The sequence below is a fragment of the Centroberyx gerrardi genome, chromosome 5 (assembly GCF_048128805.1).
Source record: "Centroberyx gerrardi isolate f3 chromosome 5, fCenGer3.hap1.cur.20231027, whole genome shotgun sequence".
Classification (NCBI taxonomy): Eukaryota; Metazoa; Chordata; class Actinopteri; order Beryciformes; family Berycidae; genus Centroberyx; species Centroberyx gerrardi.
The window spans coordinates 27,755,728-27,771,504 of record NC_136001.1 but is presented as its reverse complement, the minus strand read 5'-3'; the positions used below and the strand labels follow the sequence as shown (position 1 = coordinate 27,771,504).

General features: G+C 44.2%; 1 protein-coding gene across 5 annotated transcripts; it reads right to left on the bottom strand.

The window, feature by feature from the left end:
* Positions 1-372: 372 nt before the first annotated feature.
* pfkfb4a (6-phosphofructo-2-kinase/fructose-2,6-biphosphatase 4a) lies at positions 373-13,805 on the bottom strand. 5 transcript variants are annotated; one of them, XR_013504916.1, is made up of 15 exons: positions 10,796-11,022; positions 8,932-9,048; positions 8,709-8,805; positions 8,549-8,615; positions 8,368-8,442; positions 8,220-8,276; positions 8,008-8,129; positions 7,133-7,340; positions 6,751-6,897; positions 6,543-6,647; positions 5,439-5,568; positions 4,446-4,508; positions 4,270-4,334; positions 1,315-1,518; positions 373-1,171 (listed from the first exon to the last, which is right to left on the bottom strand). XR_013504916.1 is itself a non-coding variant. In XM_078283926.1 (14 exons), the coding sequence occupies exons 1-14, from the start codon at positions 13,727-13,729 to the stop codon at positions 1,459-1,461; spliced, it is 1,365 nt and encodes a 454-aa protein (XP_078140052.1). In that variant the 5' UTR covers positions 13,730-13,805; the 3' UTR covers positions 373-1,458. The 5 variants fall into 5 exon arrangements, 4 of the variants coding, with proteins under 4 accessions (XP_078140052.1, XP_078140051.1, XP_071774988.1 ...); XM_078283926.1 differs by lacking the exon at positions 10,796-11,022 and adding an exon at positions 13,678-13,805 and having other exon boundaries at positions 373-1,518; XM_078283925.1 differs by having other exon boundaries at positions 373-1,518.
* Between the last annotated feature and the right edge of the window lie 1,972 nt (positions 13,806-15,777).

Sequence of the window (15,777 nt, the reverse complement as noted above, 5' to 3'; positions counted from 1 at the left end):
AGAAATGGAAGCATTTTCATAAGGGATTACATTTTTTTTTTTTTACTTAATTGTAACCTTAATTTCCCTATTAATGTTTGCTGTGCATGCATGCTCTTCTTCAGCTCTTAAACATGTAGTTACACACACTCACACCTGCTGCCCAACACAACCAGTCCTCTACTGTTGGAGGTTAGTTGCCTTGCTCAGCAGCACTTAAACAATAGTGGTTGAAGGAGGAATTCTTGTTCAACTCCAGCACCCAGACTTTCCCAGACAGTTTCAACTTTCTGGTCATATGGCTACTAAAGGTCCAGTTTAACCTCTCTTCATCTAAGGAAGGCTATGGAAAAAAAAAACGCATGAAAGAACATGGATGGAGACAGCGGCAGGTCTGTGTATAAAAATAACACATCTTTATTAGATTGCAGTGAGGTTGGGGCAAACATTTTGAAGAAATTACGCATACAAACACCAACAGCTTTGAGCTATGTTGCATTTCTGCATTCCAAATGCCTCATGAACTCACGTGTTTTCTTCACAAACTGATGAAAAACAGTGTGGAGGGCATGCGTGTAGAATGAGCATTTTCAATTCTCTCGACACACCCGCCTCTAAGAACAGGTCAGAGAATTTGTTCGCTGTACACCACACAACTAGACAGCTGGCATTTCATTTTACCCTTCAATATAAAATTTAAATGATGACCGTTTGTGCTTGCAGCTTAGAAAACACTATTGGAGGAAAATAATGACCCATTCCATTCAGTACCATTGAATCACCACACAGTCAAAATAGATAAGTTTCATAGTAATCCAAAGGTTTGAAACCTTAAAATTGCACATATCAGTAAAGACATCTTCACATAAAACAATGATTGGACAATACAGAAACACGTCAAACATGTACCAGAAAATCACAAGAATTTGTTGAGAAATCACATGGTTAATATTGAACAATAATATGTTACAGTAACCTTCAGTGTTAATGCTACTGCTGCACATGATATCAACACACTGAAACCAGACTAAATAGAGCAACAAGGAGAACGGATTCTACCATGACCATGAAGTGTTGAAAACCCCTCTGTGCAAGACGACGATCCATTCATAAATAAGACTGGACCAGCTATGCCGAGTACTGGCTCTAAGACGCTATCTAGCTTTCAAATATGGATGCTGAGGCCCGAACACTCTTCATGTGCTCTGTTCGGGTTTTTCCCACCGGACCCTTCACAGTACCGAGCTCCTCTGAATCCCTTATGGCAGACGGAAACAAGAGCGAGAGAAAAGGGTGTGATCTGGCAGAGGTGGGAGGGAGGCACATCACCCAGACAGTCACCGGTGTGAGTAGGCTGTGCAGACTGGGAGGGTGAATTAACCACGAGAGAGAGAGAGGGAGAGAGAGAGAAAGAGAGAGGGAGAGAGAGAGGGAGAGAGGCCCAACTTCAACCTCACTGGGTTACAACTCAGCAGCCAATCAAAGGTGAGCAGGGACGGTCTGCAAGGCATCTTCAGTTGTACGATGGACGTTTACATTCTGAAAAGAGGAACGCAAGAGTGTCAGATCCTTTTTCAGAATGCAGAATGCCTTAGCAAACCTCAGTGCAACTGACCACGCAGTGTTTGATGCATTAGTGAAATAGCATCATCTGAAACACAAAACAAATGGGTAGAAAAGAGGCACACTGATGTATGGTTTTTTTTCTACATTTGTGCCATTGTGATGATTTTGAAGAGCTGCCCTAATCACTGTGTATACTGTATTGCATACTTAACAGCACACGCTTAGAGATGGCAGTCAAAACTAAGCAGTTTAAGTTTGCATACTTAAGATTTAAGCATTAACTTCCAATTAAAAGACTAAGCTTTTAATCTAACAAAATGCCTGCATCATCATACGTATTAGCTGCAAAGTGAATGACGGGTGTACATGTTGTAATCGCTCTCATGCTAGGCAGAAAGAAATCACTGTGTGACTAACAGCCAGTGTTTTGTGCAGTCTGATGAATGGCAGTGCTTTCTTATGCTTCCCAGCGGAGCCTTTGCATATGAATGACTGGGGAAATCTGAGTACTCTGTTTGCACAGCGAAGCAGAGCAGCGAAATGCAGCAGAGGAAGGGCATTGCACTGAACATTAGATCTGCAGATGATAAGGATAGGAAGGAAATAGTCAGCCTCCTCTTTTGATCTCCAAGTAGTACGGCACAGAAACCTTCTCAGCTCCATGACTAACCCTCAGAGAAAAGGGTTACTACAGTTTGTCATGGATTCCTGTTGTTTTTGTGTAGTATTTTAGTTGAGTGTAATCAGTCACCAACATCCTAGCTTTCAGATGTAAAAGTGTTTTCATAATAAAGCACGACAAAAGTGTGGTACGGATGCATAAAATGCAGCAGCATTGGTCAAGTTAAGTTTATTTAGAGACAGTAAACAGAGAAATGACTGTCTGACCAATGACATGAAGACAAAAACCTTCACATTACTCAACCAAAAAACAATAAAACAAAGCACTTCTGTGCTTCCAGGATCTTCATCAGACATGACTGTTAGTGAAATTTATTTGCAGACATCCTAAAACTAGAAATAAACTGTAATGGAAAAAATGTAAGAAAGAACTAAAAAATACACTTGATTTTTGATTTTTATGTGCAAAACGTGGCAAATGCACAACTTTGTTTTATGTTGTGCAATACTGTAATACTAAGACATTTCAGCAGATTACAGTTTTCTGTCTCTTAGCAACAGTACATATAAAGGACATAACACACTGATAAAAATTAACATTGTGAAATCAGTTCAAAGAGACAAAATCACTAAGAAAGTAAACTACCACTTATCCATACTATTTCAAACGTAAGATCATTTCAACTGAAAAGGTGCCGGAGTTTCATTGCTTCACAGTTGGGAGTACAGCATTGATTCACAAAACCTTCATCGGCTTGTCATTCGTTCTCCAAAAATGAGAGAACGCACACGACACATGACCCGTGTCATGGGGTTAATAGTCAAAATTATAAACTGGATTCCAGTTAATTACCACCGTACTATCAAGTCCTAAAATATAAGTGAGGAAGAAAAAAAAAAAAGACAAGAACTGTGGAAACCAATCCAAACAGAGGAAGGTGGAGAAGAAAGCTAGAGTCGTGCGGGCGGGTATGTGGCTGAGTAAGCAGGGTAAAAGCGAGGTAAAGGGGGTTGGGGGGTGGGGGTGGGGGTCGGGGGGTGAGAGAGGGGGACACTGCCTCACTGGTGAGCTGGCACTGTTAGCAAAGCCTCCTCTGACATCCGCGACACCTCTACGTTCTGTTCAACGATAGAAAAAACACACACACAAAGAGGAGGGAGGGATCAAACACATGGGACACACGAGATCCACTGTACACACTGGGCCAATGAAAAGAGAATAAAGCGGATGTGCATTTAAAATGGAACGTTCAGGGTTTTTAGAGTTTTTATTTTTTTTTTTAATTCTTGAGGTTTTTGTCTCTGAGAAGTCGCCGCCGGCCTCTTGATAGCATGTAAGCAGTGCAAGTGCAAGAAGAGGAGGGACACAACAAATGCACACATATCAAATAGTTCTCAATGCTTATTCTTACTATATCTGATTATTACTACAGCTATGAAACAAGAGGAACGGTTTCATTCCCCATTGGGTTTCCCAGCGACAAAAACACCAACTTTGAAAACTTTAATATCCTAAGAAGGAGCTTTATTGGTGTTATACAATATAGACTTCCAAAAATCCTGAACTTGACCTTTGTCCTGCATGTATCCATCTTCTCAGCCTTACATCATGTCATGTTTGTCACGCATACATTCATCGCTGCAGCGTAATTACACTCGCTGCCAAAACCAACATTTCTCTAAGACCTACTGGGATATCTGCCTCCCTGTCTCTAAGCTCTGCAGCATCAGACACTGCAACATATTGTCACAAAGTCCATTTGGAAGTTTATTTACCTAAAGGGTGTGAGGGTGAAAAAGAGGAACATTCAAAGCAACGTCATCTCTCTCTGTGTTAGGTTCTGATAACCTACTGCAAACACAATCCACGACAAAAAACTACCTTGAGCTCATTATTATTCAATAACTCTGAAGACATGCAGAATTAACTGCTGTAATGTATTTGAACGCTGCTGTGAAATACCGCATCTGACGCCATGATGTGTAGCACCTGCACCCATCTATCCCACCTGCATGTGAGCAAATGGTGGCCTCCTTACCTTCCACAAAGTGGGTCAGTGGCACTGTGTGTGTGTGTGTGCGCGTGTGTGTCTTTATACCCACCTCTGGTCTGTCTCGGTGAGTGTTGACTGCTTCCACATTTAGGCTAATGGACTCCACCTTACAGCCTGAAAACGCAGAACACATTACTTATTTAGACAGCAGAAGAGCACCCATCTCTGTTCAATAGAAATAGATTCAGTAGGTGCAGTAAAGCACCAGCAGGAGGCCGGTCTTACCATAGGCCACTGGTGTTAGCTTGAGCACAGTGTGCAGTGGGCACTTCAGGTACGGCAGCTCCTCTGTTGGAAGGCAAATGCACAGTAGCAAACAGTTAATGAAACTACCAGAGACAAACTGGGAAAGTTAATCCCTGTGTGATATCATTTCCAAATACATTTGTAATCCATCATTATCATCTTAAAATGTAACTTTGCAAGCAGGGACTATAGCCTGCTTTCTGGAACAGTCTCTACCCGGTCTGCTGCTGATCAAGCCAAACCAAAAGCCTGCTGCTGAAGTAGATGAGAGTGTTCCTACCAGACGAGCGAGTTTAACTGACCTCTTCAGCTCTGTTACATTTCCAGCTCTATCTTGGGTAGATAGTATTGAAAAAAGCATGATAAAAAAAACCTTCATCTGATTATTTTTAACATTATCACTATGGCGCCATGGTTTTCAAGAAGGAAAATCAGCTCAGTCAGCCAGGAGCGAGACGCTCCGCTCTACCCGGGCACCATGAAACTATGTCACAGTTTCACTGCAAAACTGTCACAGTGGACAGAAAATCACTTTCCACAATTCAAATCTGTTCTTTATTGAGCAGTTTATAGTTAAGAAAAGGGGGTAAAAGTTGTATTATTGTGAAACTTTAAAAATCCCCCCTCAGATTCCACTGTTTAATTATATCGGTTATATATCAATCTGAGATGTTCAATGCAATCCAGGAGTTAATTTGTGTTGTATTTTGTGAGTGTTGATTTTTGTGTGTTGTGTGTGCTGTAATTAACTTTTTTTTTTCTTTAGCTGCAAATTTTCATCCAATCTTACAATCCTCTTCTTGTATTCAGAAAGAACTATACACCATTGACACAAATGCACTGTGGGACTGTACAGACTCTGTGCTTGTTTGGAAATGTTTTTGCATATGTGTCCTAATGTGGGCTTACGGCCCCCCCCCACCCCCCACCCCCGGCCCTCCAGGCTCCAAGCGCTGCAGTGAAGGGACTGACCTGCTGTCTTGTCCAGGAAGTAGGCCAGCAGGCAGCGCATGACGGCCTGGTGACAGATGACCAGCACGTTCTCCTGCCTCTCCAGCTCCATGATGACCGGCTCCAGCCGCTGCACCAGGTCCTCGTAGGACTGAGGGACAGCAGAGAGGGGGAGAGAGTTAGACATGTGAGGCAGAAACCAGAGCGCTACCATCTGATTGCACTGCAGATGGAAGATGATTTCTTCGGACACTGCTGCCAGTACTGGAGAGATAATCATCGTTACAAGCGAGCGCTGGCCATATTTAATTCTTTCTACTGCAGCAGCGATTCATATTTTGGGTTTATCATTAGAGTGGAGCAGGCCGACACCTTGGCATTCAAGATAAAATACAAAAAACTACTGAAGAAGAGAAAAATTGTGTCGATTGGTTGATTGATTGGTCTCTACCTCTGTCTCTTTCTCTCTCTCCCACACACACACACACACACACACACACACACAACCTGAACTACTGATAGAACAGCAGCAAAGACATATCCATGTGTAATAATGGCAGGTAACGGACTGAGATTTCACACAGTGGAAAAATCCATAAGGCGCGTCTGGTCAAGCCGCGGCTTTAACCAGATACCCCAAAGCCTTACATCAGCACTGCCTCTCAGACTGCTAACTAATGACCGTATCCATCTGTCTGTGTGAGATTAATGGAGAGGTAATGGGATGGACTGAAGGTGAGAACACACCACCAGGCATTCAGGCCCACAGTAAACAACCTGTGCCCATAGTTTTTTTTTTTTTTGGCAGAGACAGTGCCACAGACTGAATGTGAAGTCTTTGTTTACAGTATCCTGGTATTTAGCCAAATCTGTCTGAGAGGTGGCTCTTCCAAGCCGGGGCTCATTAGCAGAGTGTAAGTGGCCATTAGCCATCTGAAAGCAGTTAGTGTCTGTGTGTGTGTGTGAGTGAGAGAGAGTCATTATATCCAGGGAGGAAAACCAACTCAGCATTGGGAAATTCCCAGTTTCAGACACACACACGGTGTCCACAAGCATGTCGTCTAAATTGAAACACACACTCACACAAAACATATAATAGAATGAAATTATGATAAAGTTCCTGACCTCTCCTTTGGGGTAACGGTAGCGGTATTTGTCCTGGTCCCTTAGGGCAAACTCCAGAGGAAAGTGCTCCTGGATCTCTTCATACATCATCTCCTCACACACACCCTGAGGACATCACACACACACATACACACAGGTTAAACTCCATTAACACTGCACAAACGGAAGGCGAATTGCTGCACGTAGCGACAGAAGGTCTAGTGCTTACCGCATCGATCTCGTTGAGGACCTTCCACTGTTCGTAGGGCACGTTGAGAGCCTCGGCCGTCTGGATGGTTCTCTTCATCTGACTCGTCCACACCTTCAGGTCGCTGATGCCCTGCGCCTGGATGAACTGGCTCAGGAACTTCGCAAACTGCACAGAGAGACAGAAGAAGGAGAAAGGATGAGTGGGGGGAGGAAAGCGGGGAATGAGATCTTGCTCATGCCACAGAAACTGAACTCTAGATCAATGCCAGAATATGGTGGTCAGCTCACTCTCAATGTTTGATTTGATTTCCCTAATGCCTTCACCTCTGGTTAGAATCAGGAAAAATTGATTGCTGCTGTGAAGGCAACACTCTAGCGTTAGAGAGGAGAGTGTGTTGTACCTCCTTGCCCCGGAGCGAGAGGCCCGAGTCTCCTCCGATGCGGCCCTTGATGTTGAGCTCGCTCTCGCCGTGGCGGCACAGGTAGATGGAGCGCGGCGTGATGTGGATGTTCATGAGGTAGTAGACGATCCGGCTCTGGATGTGGTCCAACACCCGGTTCACCAGGTAGCGCCGGCCCACGTCCATGATCTTAATGTAGGAGAGATCCCTGGGGGAGAGGAAAACCACGGAGAGATTTAGACATCACTGCGCCTTCCATTTGAGGAGCGGACACGCTGCGGCAGTGAGGAGCAGCCAGTCTGAAGTGCTGAGAACACCCAGCGAATTGGTTGTTTTGGGGCCGTTTAAAATAGTGAAATCGTACTGTTAAAAAAATCTCCTTTACACCAGATGATGTTTTCTAGTGAACATAAGGTTTGCTGCCCAGGGTGCTGCCACTTTGCCATATGCTAGGCAAATTTTCTCACTGACCTCAATGGAAAGATTAGCAAAGCAAAAGGGCACCGATAAACAGGGCTGGGAAAATGAAAAAATGAATATCACCATGAAGATAACCATAAGAAATTCTTTTGATATTGATATATAATAATATCTGGCAAAATATGCTAAATCACATATTAAATAGTCAAACTGACGTTCATCACATTGAAATACATGGTAATATAAAGTGCGATCAAACTCAATATCATTATTTCATCACGATATGATTCTACTGAAAGATGATAAATGATCATATCGAGTTATCGCCCAGCCCTACTGATAAATAAACCGTAACGTACCAGAGCCAGAAACAATTGATTAGCTGATTATTGACATATTTTCTCCCCCACTGTCCCTCCTGGCTAACACGCTCTTCCCCCTCGGCTCCTCCTCACCTGTCCAGAACTTCATCCAGAGTCTCGTAGGAGTTTTCATAACACTTTATCCTCTTCATGAAGTCTTCCACCGCCTCCTCTGTGTTACAGTTGGTGTAGTCGGGGCTGCCCAGCTTCACTTGCTAAAAAAAACAGAGAAAAAGCAATGGGACTGAGCGTGGAAAGAAGCTATAGCTTTCTCCTGAAATAAACAGACGTCCTCGGCCACTCACCACTATGTTCTCCTGTATGACGTCGGGGTCTTCACACACAGACTCTACGAAGAACACCTGAGAGAAGAGGGGAGAGGGGAAAGATCAGGCTCGATGCGGCCAGCGTTAACGCGGCAACCTCACCCAGGATTGCGAGCCAACGCGTTACCTTAAAGCCGTTCTGCTCAGCAAACTGGATGATGGTCTCCCTCCTTTCCCTGGTAGTGTTCGTTGCATCGAAAACCTGGATGACACAGAAAAATCAGCGTTTTAACCAGTGATCAAGCAACAACGGACAACCTTCTCAGCATCATACACTGTATTTGACCCATATGAGTCATCTGACCCACCGCAACTTGGCCGCCTTCGTCTGCGAGGTACTGCCGCACATCATTCAACGCCGCTGACGCACACTGTCTGCAAAGATCACAGAGAAACGCAGAGAGAGGTGTCACAACACGGTGGTCCAATAGATTGTAATGCCAGTCGGAGACCATTAGCCACTCTTACTGTCTGATCTTTAACCCCTCCTCGTTGTCTGGACGGAAGAACTCAAAGGACTTGTAGATCTTCACATACTCTCTCCTGTATTGCCCGACATTGAACTCTATTGGGAAAGGGACAAAGAGGGAGAGACACTTGTGATCCCATGCTTGGCACTGCAATGTACAGGCCCCGTACCGGATCCTGTTCCAGTGAAGTTTATTAAGCCGAACGTCCTGTGGGCTAGTACCTCTGGTGGGGACTCCGATCCAGTTGAGGTAGCGGGTCAGCTTCTTGGAGATGTAGGTCTTCCCTCTGGCAGGAAGGCCCACCGTCACGATCAGAGTGGGACAGTTGGTCATACATACTGGACATAAGAAGAGGGAGAGGGGGAAAAGAAAGTTCCAGTCATGTGTCGATCACACTTTGGAAATAAATGAAGCGAAGCCTGCGAAGCTAGTTCAGGCAGACAACTGCAGTCACCTGATACACACACTACTCATACAACTCGTATCAAGCGCCCCCCTCTCAATAAGGCGGTCTTTCACATTGCCATGCTGCTGCATTCATTCTCAATAATCTGTTTACGTGAGCTGGTTTTGGTGTTCAGTGTGTAGCTGTTATTTTGAATAAAGACCTGCTACAAATGTCTACAGCACTTTCGAAATTTGACCCGTACTATCTTAATATATTACACAATTAAATAATAGGTGAACAGTTCAGATTTAATATTAACACTAGATTGTCCTTATCAGTGTGTGTGTGTGTGTGTGTGTGTGTGTGTGTGAAACCCAGCGCAATCTACTACGAAGACAAAGTCACATCGCACCACTGTGGGACCGTTGTGAGCGAGGAGCGGGGGGTCACGGTGTCACCGGGACGAGGCAGGGGAGTTGTGAAACACCAGGGTTCAACACGAGACATCTGGGGACCTAACAGCGAGTTTCCACACTCAGACGCACTGTGGCAAAACACTCTGCACAGAGGACTAGGTGAGAGAGCACACTGGTTTTTATGGGTGCCACTTCACCATATACATTTACGACATCTTGTAAGATAGTTCGCCCACTCACCAACATAAACGGGAGAAAGTAAAACTGAAAGGATTTCACTCAAAAGCCCAGTGTGTGCGTTCTCACCATTTTACTTGGGTGTTATGGGGCTTTGATGACTTTATGTTGAGTAAAATCATCGTTTTTATATGTAGCATGCTCTTGGTAAGCCAAATAGAAGAGTTATTTGACTTTATAAGGAGATGCCCGCTTTCACAGAGTGGACATTGGTAATTCTTAAGTTTGGAATTATAAGATTTTATCTGGCTTTTTTTTTTATTTATCAAAATTGAGTTACTCACATATTCATAATCTTTGAATATTACTTTATCCTTGATGGTGTTATTTAAAAAAACTTTGGGGTTTAATATTTAAGAAGATAGAAAGTCCATAACAGTTTTGCCAGCTTTGATGCTTAACATCTCAGAACTGCACTGCACCTTATAATTCCAGACTCATGATATTGTTGACATTTTAAGGCCTACAGGACCCCAAACTCTCTCTCTCAGTCAGGCCCTGGTGGAGAAACACTGACCATACAGAAATCTGCTGTCAGTGACCAGTATAAGCACAGCTAAATATGCACAACATCTACAGGGCAAATCACTCACGTGACTGCAGAGATACAATTCATGTTTACTAACTGATTGACTTGGCATGTAGCGACAAAGAGATGGATATCCCTACCGGTCCTTTCTCCTCAATGCGGACAGCCTTCATCTGCAGTGAATACCAACCATGGAAGCCCTTCTTACATAAGTATGTAAACCAGCCGGCTGCACAAGCAGGATGGCAGGCGGAGATAACTGCTAAGCATCTCTGCTATGAGTCTGTTACCAGTTTATAATGATAGCAATACGGTTAAATTGATAGACATGGAGGTATAAAATACTGAAGTTATCGCGGTTGGGGGTCGGGCTGCGTGCTCACAAATGTTAACAATGCGTCCCAGATGGAAGAAATTAAAGTCTCAGCTGACATTCATTAAACCACGAGCGAAATCGACATATTCATGCGAACAATGCAGGTCATTTGACCGTGTTGCCACGTCGCGATACGCACCCTTTCTTTGAGAAATGTGTTTTTCAGGAAGGCCATTTTTACAGGGCATCCAGATCTTCTTGAGGGGGTTTTGGGTCAGTTCCCGCGGATTTGACGGTGTTTTGTCCTCCATTCCGGGTCCCGGTGAAGCGGAGGCGGCCGCGGCGGGAACACGGGGCCTTTTCCTCTGATGCTGCGCTGAAGGTGACCGGTCTTTCATCCGCGCTGCTCGGCGGCGATGGTGAAGAGGTCTGGGCTCTCTGTGGCTGCTGTCACATGGTGCGGGCTGGGCACCGGGGAGACCAACGGCTACGGCGGGCCGTAATCACTCCAGTAGAGGCGCAACACGTCGTCTGGATAACCGTAAGTTACACCCGCTGTAGTGTTCCGCCAGAAAAAAAAACAGGTTTTCTTTTCTCGAGTAAATGTGTCTGGGAGGCGGAAATAAGACGAGACGAGACGATGCTCCAGAGCAGAAACAATGTAGTAAGCGAAATGTATTCTTTTCTGGAGGCGTTTACCGTAACATACGACATATAGTGTCCCTATGGATTTTCACCCTAGCTGTGTAGGCTACTAACTGTTTCCAACATGACACATTTCCTTGATTTATCTATATATTAATAGGTAAGATACTTTTCTACGTTTTGAAAAATTACTGTTCACAGCTAAGCCAGTATTAAACTCAGTTTTAGCCCACAATATAGGCCAGTATCAAATAACCAGGGTTTAAATAGTTAGCTATGGGTTCAGCTAGAGTTGACAGCATAGGCTAGGCTGTGAAAAAGAAAGCCCCTTATTAAGCTACAGCATGACGATTTTCTTCTGATGGCCTCATTATGGCTACGAGGTAGCCGACTCATTTTAATGATCTTAATCTATACTGTGATTATATTTAATGGTTTTTCCTTTGGAAGCTGTTTAAGCCTTTCTGCCAGCCCCATATTGAAAAAAGCCACTTAGAATCCTAAATGACCCAGCAGTAAAACAGTGAGAGGGAGACAGACTAGGCTAAATCAAACTCAATAGCCTAAATATCAACATACAGTGGAGGCCAATGGGAGAGTTGAGAATATTATAGCTGGCAAGGACTAACACACACTGTGGGCCCTGGCCCTCAAGACAGAGCGGCCCAAAGAGACATTTCATGCCAGGAAAACAGCCTGAAATGTTCCCTTGTCACCGCTGATGTCCTGTCACTGTGTTTATTTCAATAGGTACAGTGTGACACTGCTAGTTAGAGCAGTGGGGCCTAATAGGGCCACCAACACACAGACACACACACACACACCCACACACACACTACTCTTGGCACTATAAGAGTAGGCCTAAACCATTCGCAAAATGGCATCTGTTTCTGTCGCATTCTTAATCTTCTTATTACTAAACCCAAACACCAGGTATTTTCAATGATGTTAAGCTTACAGTACATTGCGACCTTGCAAACTGACATTTTGTGCATGTGTTGGCACTGTCCATAAGATGGCAGCATTGCTGTGTGTGTGTGTGTGTGTGTGTGTGTGTGTGTGTGCGTGTGTGTAAGTGTGTTGAATGAGGCTGAACTTGTCAGCTTACTAGGCCTATCTGTTTATCTGTTTATGTGCTCATTACCAGAGAACAGTCCATGTATTCTTAATGTATGACGGTGCTCTTAATGCGCTCCATTATTATCTCCAGCATTAGAGGCAGACTCGGTGATGGAGCAACAGGGCCCGTGACCCAAATATGATGAGATGGAGGTTTTCTAATTAAATAGCCTACTCTCTCTCTCTCTCAAATCCCCTAACTGCTAGTAGACTAGAATGTATGTCAGGTACATCACTTCCACAAATAGATGACACACTAACTCCTGCAAAGGATACTTTTTTTTGTATTTTAAAGAAACTGGGTAAAATATAAAGGGCTGAATGCTCCTGTGCAGAGGCTTGACAGTCACAAACTGTGGCCCATGTTTTGCCAGCATGTAAGCTGGTTAAGCAATGTGAGTTATTTGGTGGGCTATCTACAGTGCCTTATCTTATCTGGGAACTAAAGCTTGGATATGTGAAAGCACCAGCAGTCAAACTTGTGGACTTGAACAACCAGATTGCTAAAACACAACTGGGCGCCAGGACGTATCTTTTTGTGCAGGAAATATGTTAGATAGTTTTTATCCTATCAGGGTTAGTGGAGGCTTGCACAGCCTACTGTATTAGATCGTGCACAGGAAACAGGTCTGTGAGCTCCTCCTCCCAGCAGCTGCCAGTCTCTGATTGCAGCCAAGAGCCTTCAGTGTATAGACTAGACAAGTCATTTCCCAATATAGTATGTTAACGTTACACTCGCCCGTTCGTCTCGGGTAAAGGCGCTCCGTGGCTGCTTTGGCCATAAACCAAATCATTCTGTATTTTCCAGACACAAATGTCATTTTGTTACATCGCAGCAGCCACTCGGAGCTCTAGCCTACTTTCAACAACCTTCAACATAACAAACAGGTTAAAAATACACATCGGCAGCTTCTGCAACAGTATTTTTTTTTTTATCATGATCACTGTCTTAAAAAAAAAAGCCATGAGAGGAAAACTGATTTATGAGAGTATAGACCGCATTAAGCCTTTTGCATTTTTAAAATTTCGACATCAGTCCAAAATCATACAGCTGGCTGTTCCATTTCCTGTTAAAGCATAACTGTTACTGTTACAAATCAGGATCGCTACTGTAATAAACCAAAGATTGTCGGCCGTTGTTATTATCTGGGGTAAAGGTCTCAGTGACAGTGCCAACACACCGAGATCACGTCGACTCTTGTTTACGTCTTTAAAAAGGGCTGCTCGCCCTGTCGGAGGCTCGCTTCCATCCGGCCGAAGATGCCCGATTTGAACGAGTAAATAAGATAAAAGCCCTTGAAAAACGCCGTGTCTTACCCGTGCGGTCCAGGTTCTGCGTGTGTTTGGATCGGCTGGAGCCTCTCATCATGGGTGTGTGATGGAGCGCGCTGCCTGGCGGTGTGTGTCCAACAGCAGCCTGCTGAGGGCTACGGTGCACTGATGCTGACTACACACACCCACTTTTAGACACCTCAGGCCAGGATGAGGGCTAGTTCTCCAAAAGTGGATGGACACACTTAGTACCTGCCCCCCCCGCCCCCCACCCACAACCCACCCCCACCCTTGCTAGTTCACAAAGACGACTGATAAACGTCACTGTTTGAGTCCTGACCAGGCTTGTCTTATGTCAGCCTCGCATGACATTGATGGCCCAGCGTACAACTGAGTATTTATAGCCTCTATGCAATACAACTTGACCCTTATGAAGAACAGCTATAGTAATCATGTAATACAATTCAGAAGGACAATACATAAATATCACTGGAAACTTTTAAACAACATACAAACACCATGGAGCTAAACATATACCACAGTCAATCCTATAGTGATTGCACAAGATACCATACTAACTCACCATTGAGAGCCACAGACACTACAAGTCCCTATAGGAATATTATTGGATTATTATAGTGATGCCATAGGAGATTAAGTAAATACCATTAAGTATGATAGAATCACTTTAAAGTCGCTACTGAGAGCCACAGACACTCTATAAGCACCTATGGGAATGTTCTAGAAATATATATTTGGATATAGATATATACATAGTGACACCATAGAAGATAAAAAAAAAAAAAGGACTCACAGGAGTTTAGTGATTTTCCACTGGACAACCTTTTAGTGACACAGTCTAACTTGAATAACTTGTTTTACTAATTTATTCATATCACTGATATCATTTTATTTGCCCGAGCTGGCGCAACCAATGATCACATTGCTATGACAGAGAGCAAATTTTGGGGGCTAGGACAACAAATGCTGGTAGCCATACATGCACACACACACACGTGCGCACACACACACACACACACACACACACACACACACACGCACACACACACAGGCCTCCCAGCAATGTGACCCTCTAGAGATAACATAGCATCATGTGACCTGTCTGTGTGGACTTGAGGCTATTTCAGTGGCAGTAATGATACCATTATCAGCAGCCTATGATAATGACACTAATTGTCAAGCACAGGGCCGAGCGACTGCACATCAGTAGATTGATGAAACCAATCACACACACACACACACATACAAAGACAGGCAGAGGGAGGACAGACATCCGGGAAATGTCAAGGTGTGTACAAAAGATGAAGGGCATAAAAGATATAGAAAGTGGGTGAAAGAGAGGCATGAAACTGGGAGGAGGACAGAGAGGAAGAGTGGAGGGTCAAATGGAAAAGGCCTGACCCTCTCCCCTGTCCTTTAACACATTCCTCCCAAAAGGGCAGAGGGATCTTACCCCTGCATCCCCCCCATCCAATCCCCCCGTATGCCTCACACCCTGGCCTTAGGCGGCACGCTGCGCTCAAGAAGTGTGGCAGATACCAGTCCGACCAGTCTCCCTGTCTCTAAATGCACAGCCTGACCTGACTGGAACACATGGGCCTTTGCTGCATTCAACCTATTATTAAATACAAGATCAACCTAGTTTCAATGTCAGGGACTGGTTTACACAGCATGTAAAAAACAGGGCTGCATTTACATATTCTAGCTACCATGGCCTGATGGATACTGTTCTGGTCTGCCCTCCTCTTAATGTTACTGCCCAGCGTTCTGGTCCTGGTAGATAGTGTCAGGGGAAAATCCGTGTCTTCTCTGGAATATCACAAGGGGGAAGTGTGGACTGTTGTGTCATCATCACTCTTGGTGTGTTAAGTGCAGATAATATGCTGTAATCCTGACCCGGGCTTGTCTCTACAAAACAAAATGGCTGACTAAGAGAGGAAAAGTACTCACCACCGCCTCGCTATGAGGAAATATGTAATTTCTAACATTCCTGCCACAAAGAAACGGTTTCGTATTTGTCTGTCTGTCTTATTCAGAGACAGCAAGGGCTTTTATACTGAGGCACAAATAATGTGACACAAACCACCCACAACCCTTTTTTTTTGTTTGGGACAAAGCTCTATC

Bases quoted from the DNA above. Each gene is read 5' to 3' on its own strand.
- pfkfb4a (XM_078283925.1), bottom strand. From the start codon at position 10,994: ATGAAAGACCGGTCACCTTCAGCGCAGCATCAGAGGAAAAGGCCCCGT. The intron at 8,130-8,219 runs GTGAGTGGCCGA...TGTTTTTTTTAG, and splicing joins TCATACAGGAGAACATAGTG to CAAGTGAAGCTGGGCAGCCC. The intron at 7,341-8,007 runs GTGAGGAGGAGC...CCTCTCCCCCAG, and splicing joins CTGGATGAAGTTCTGGACAG to GGATCTCTCCTACATTAAGA.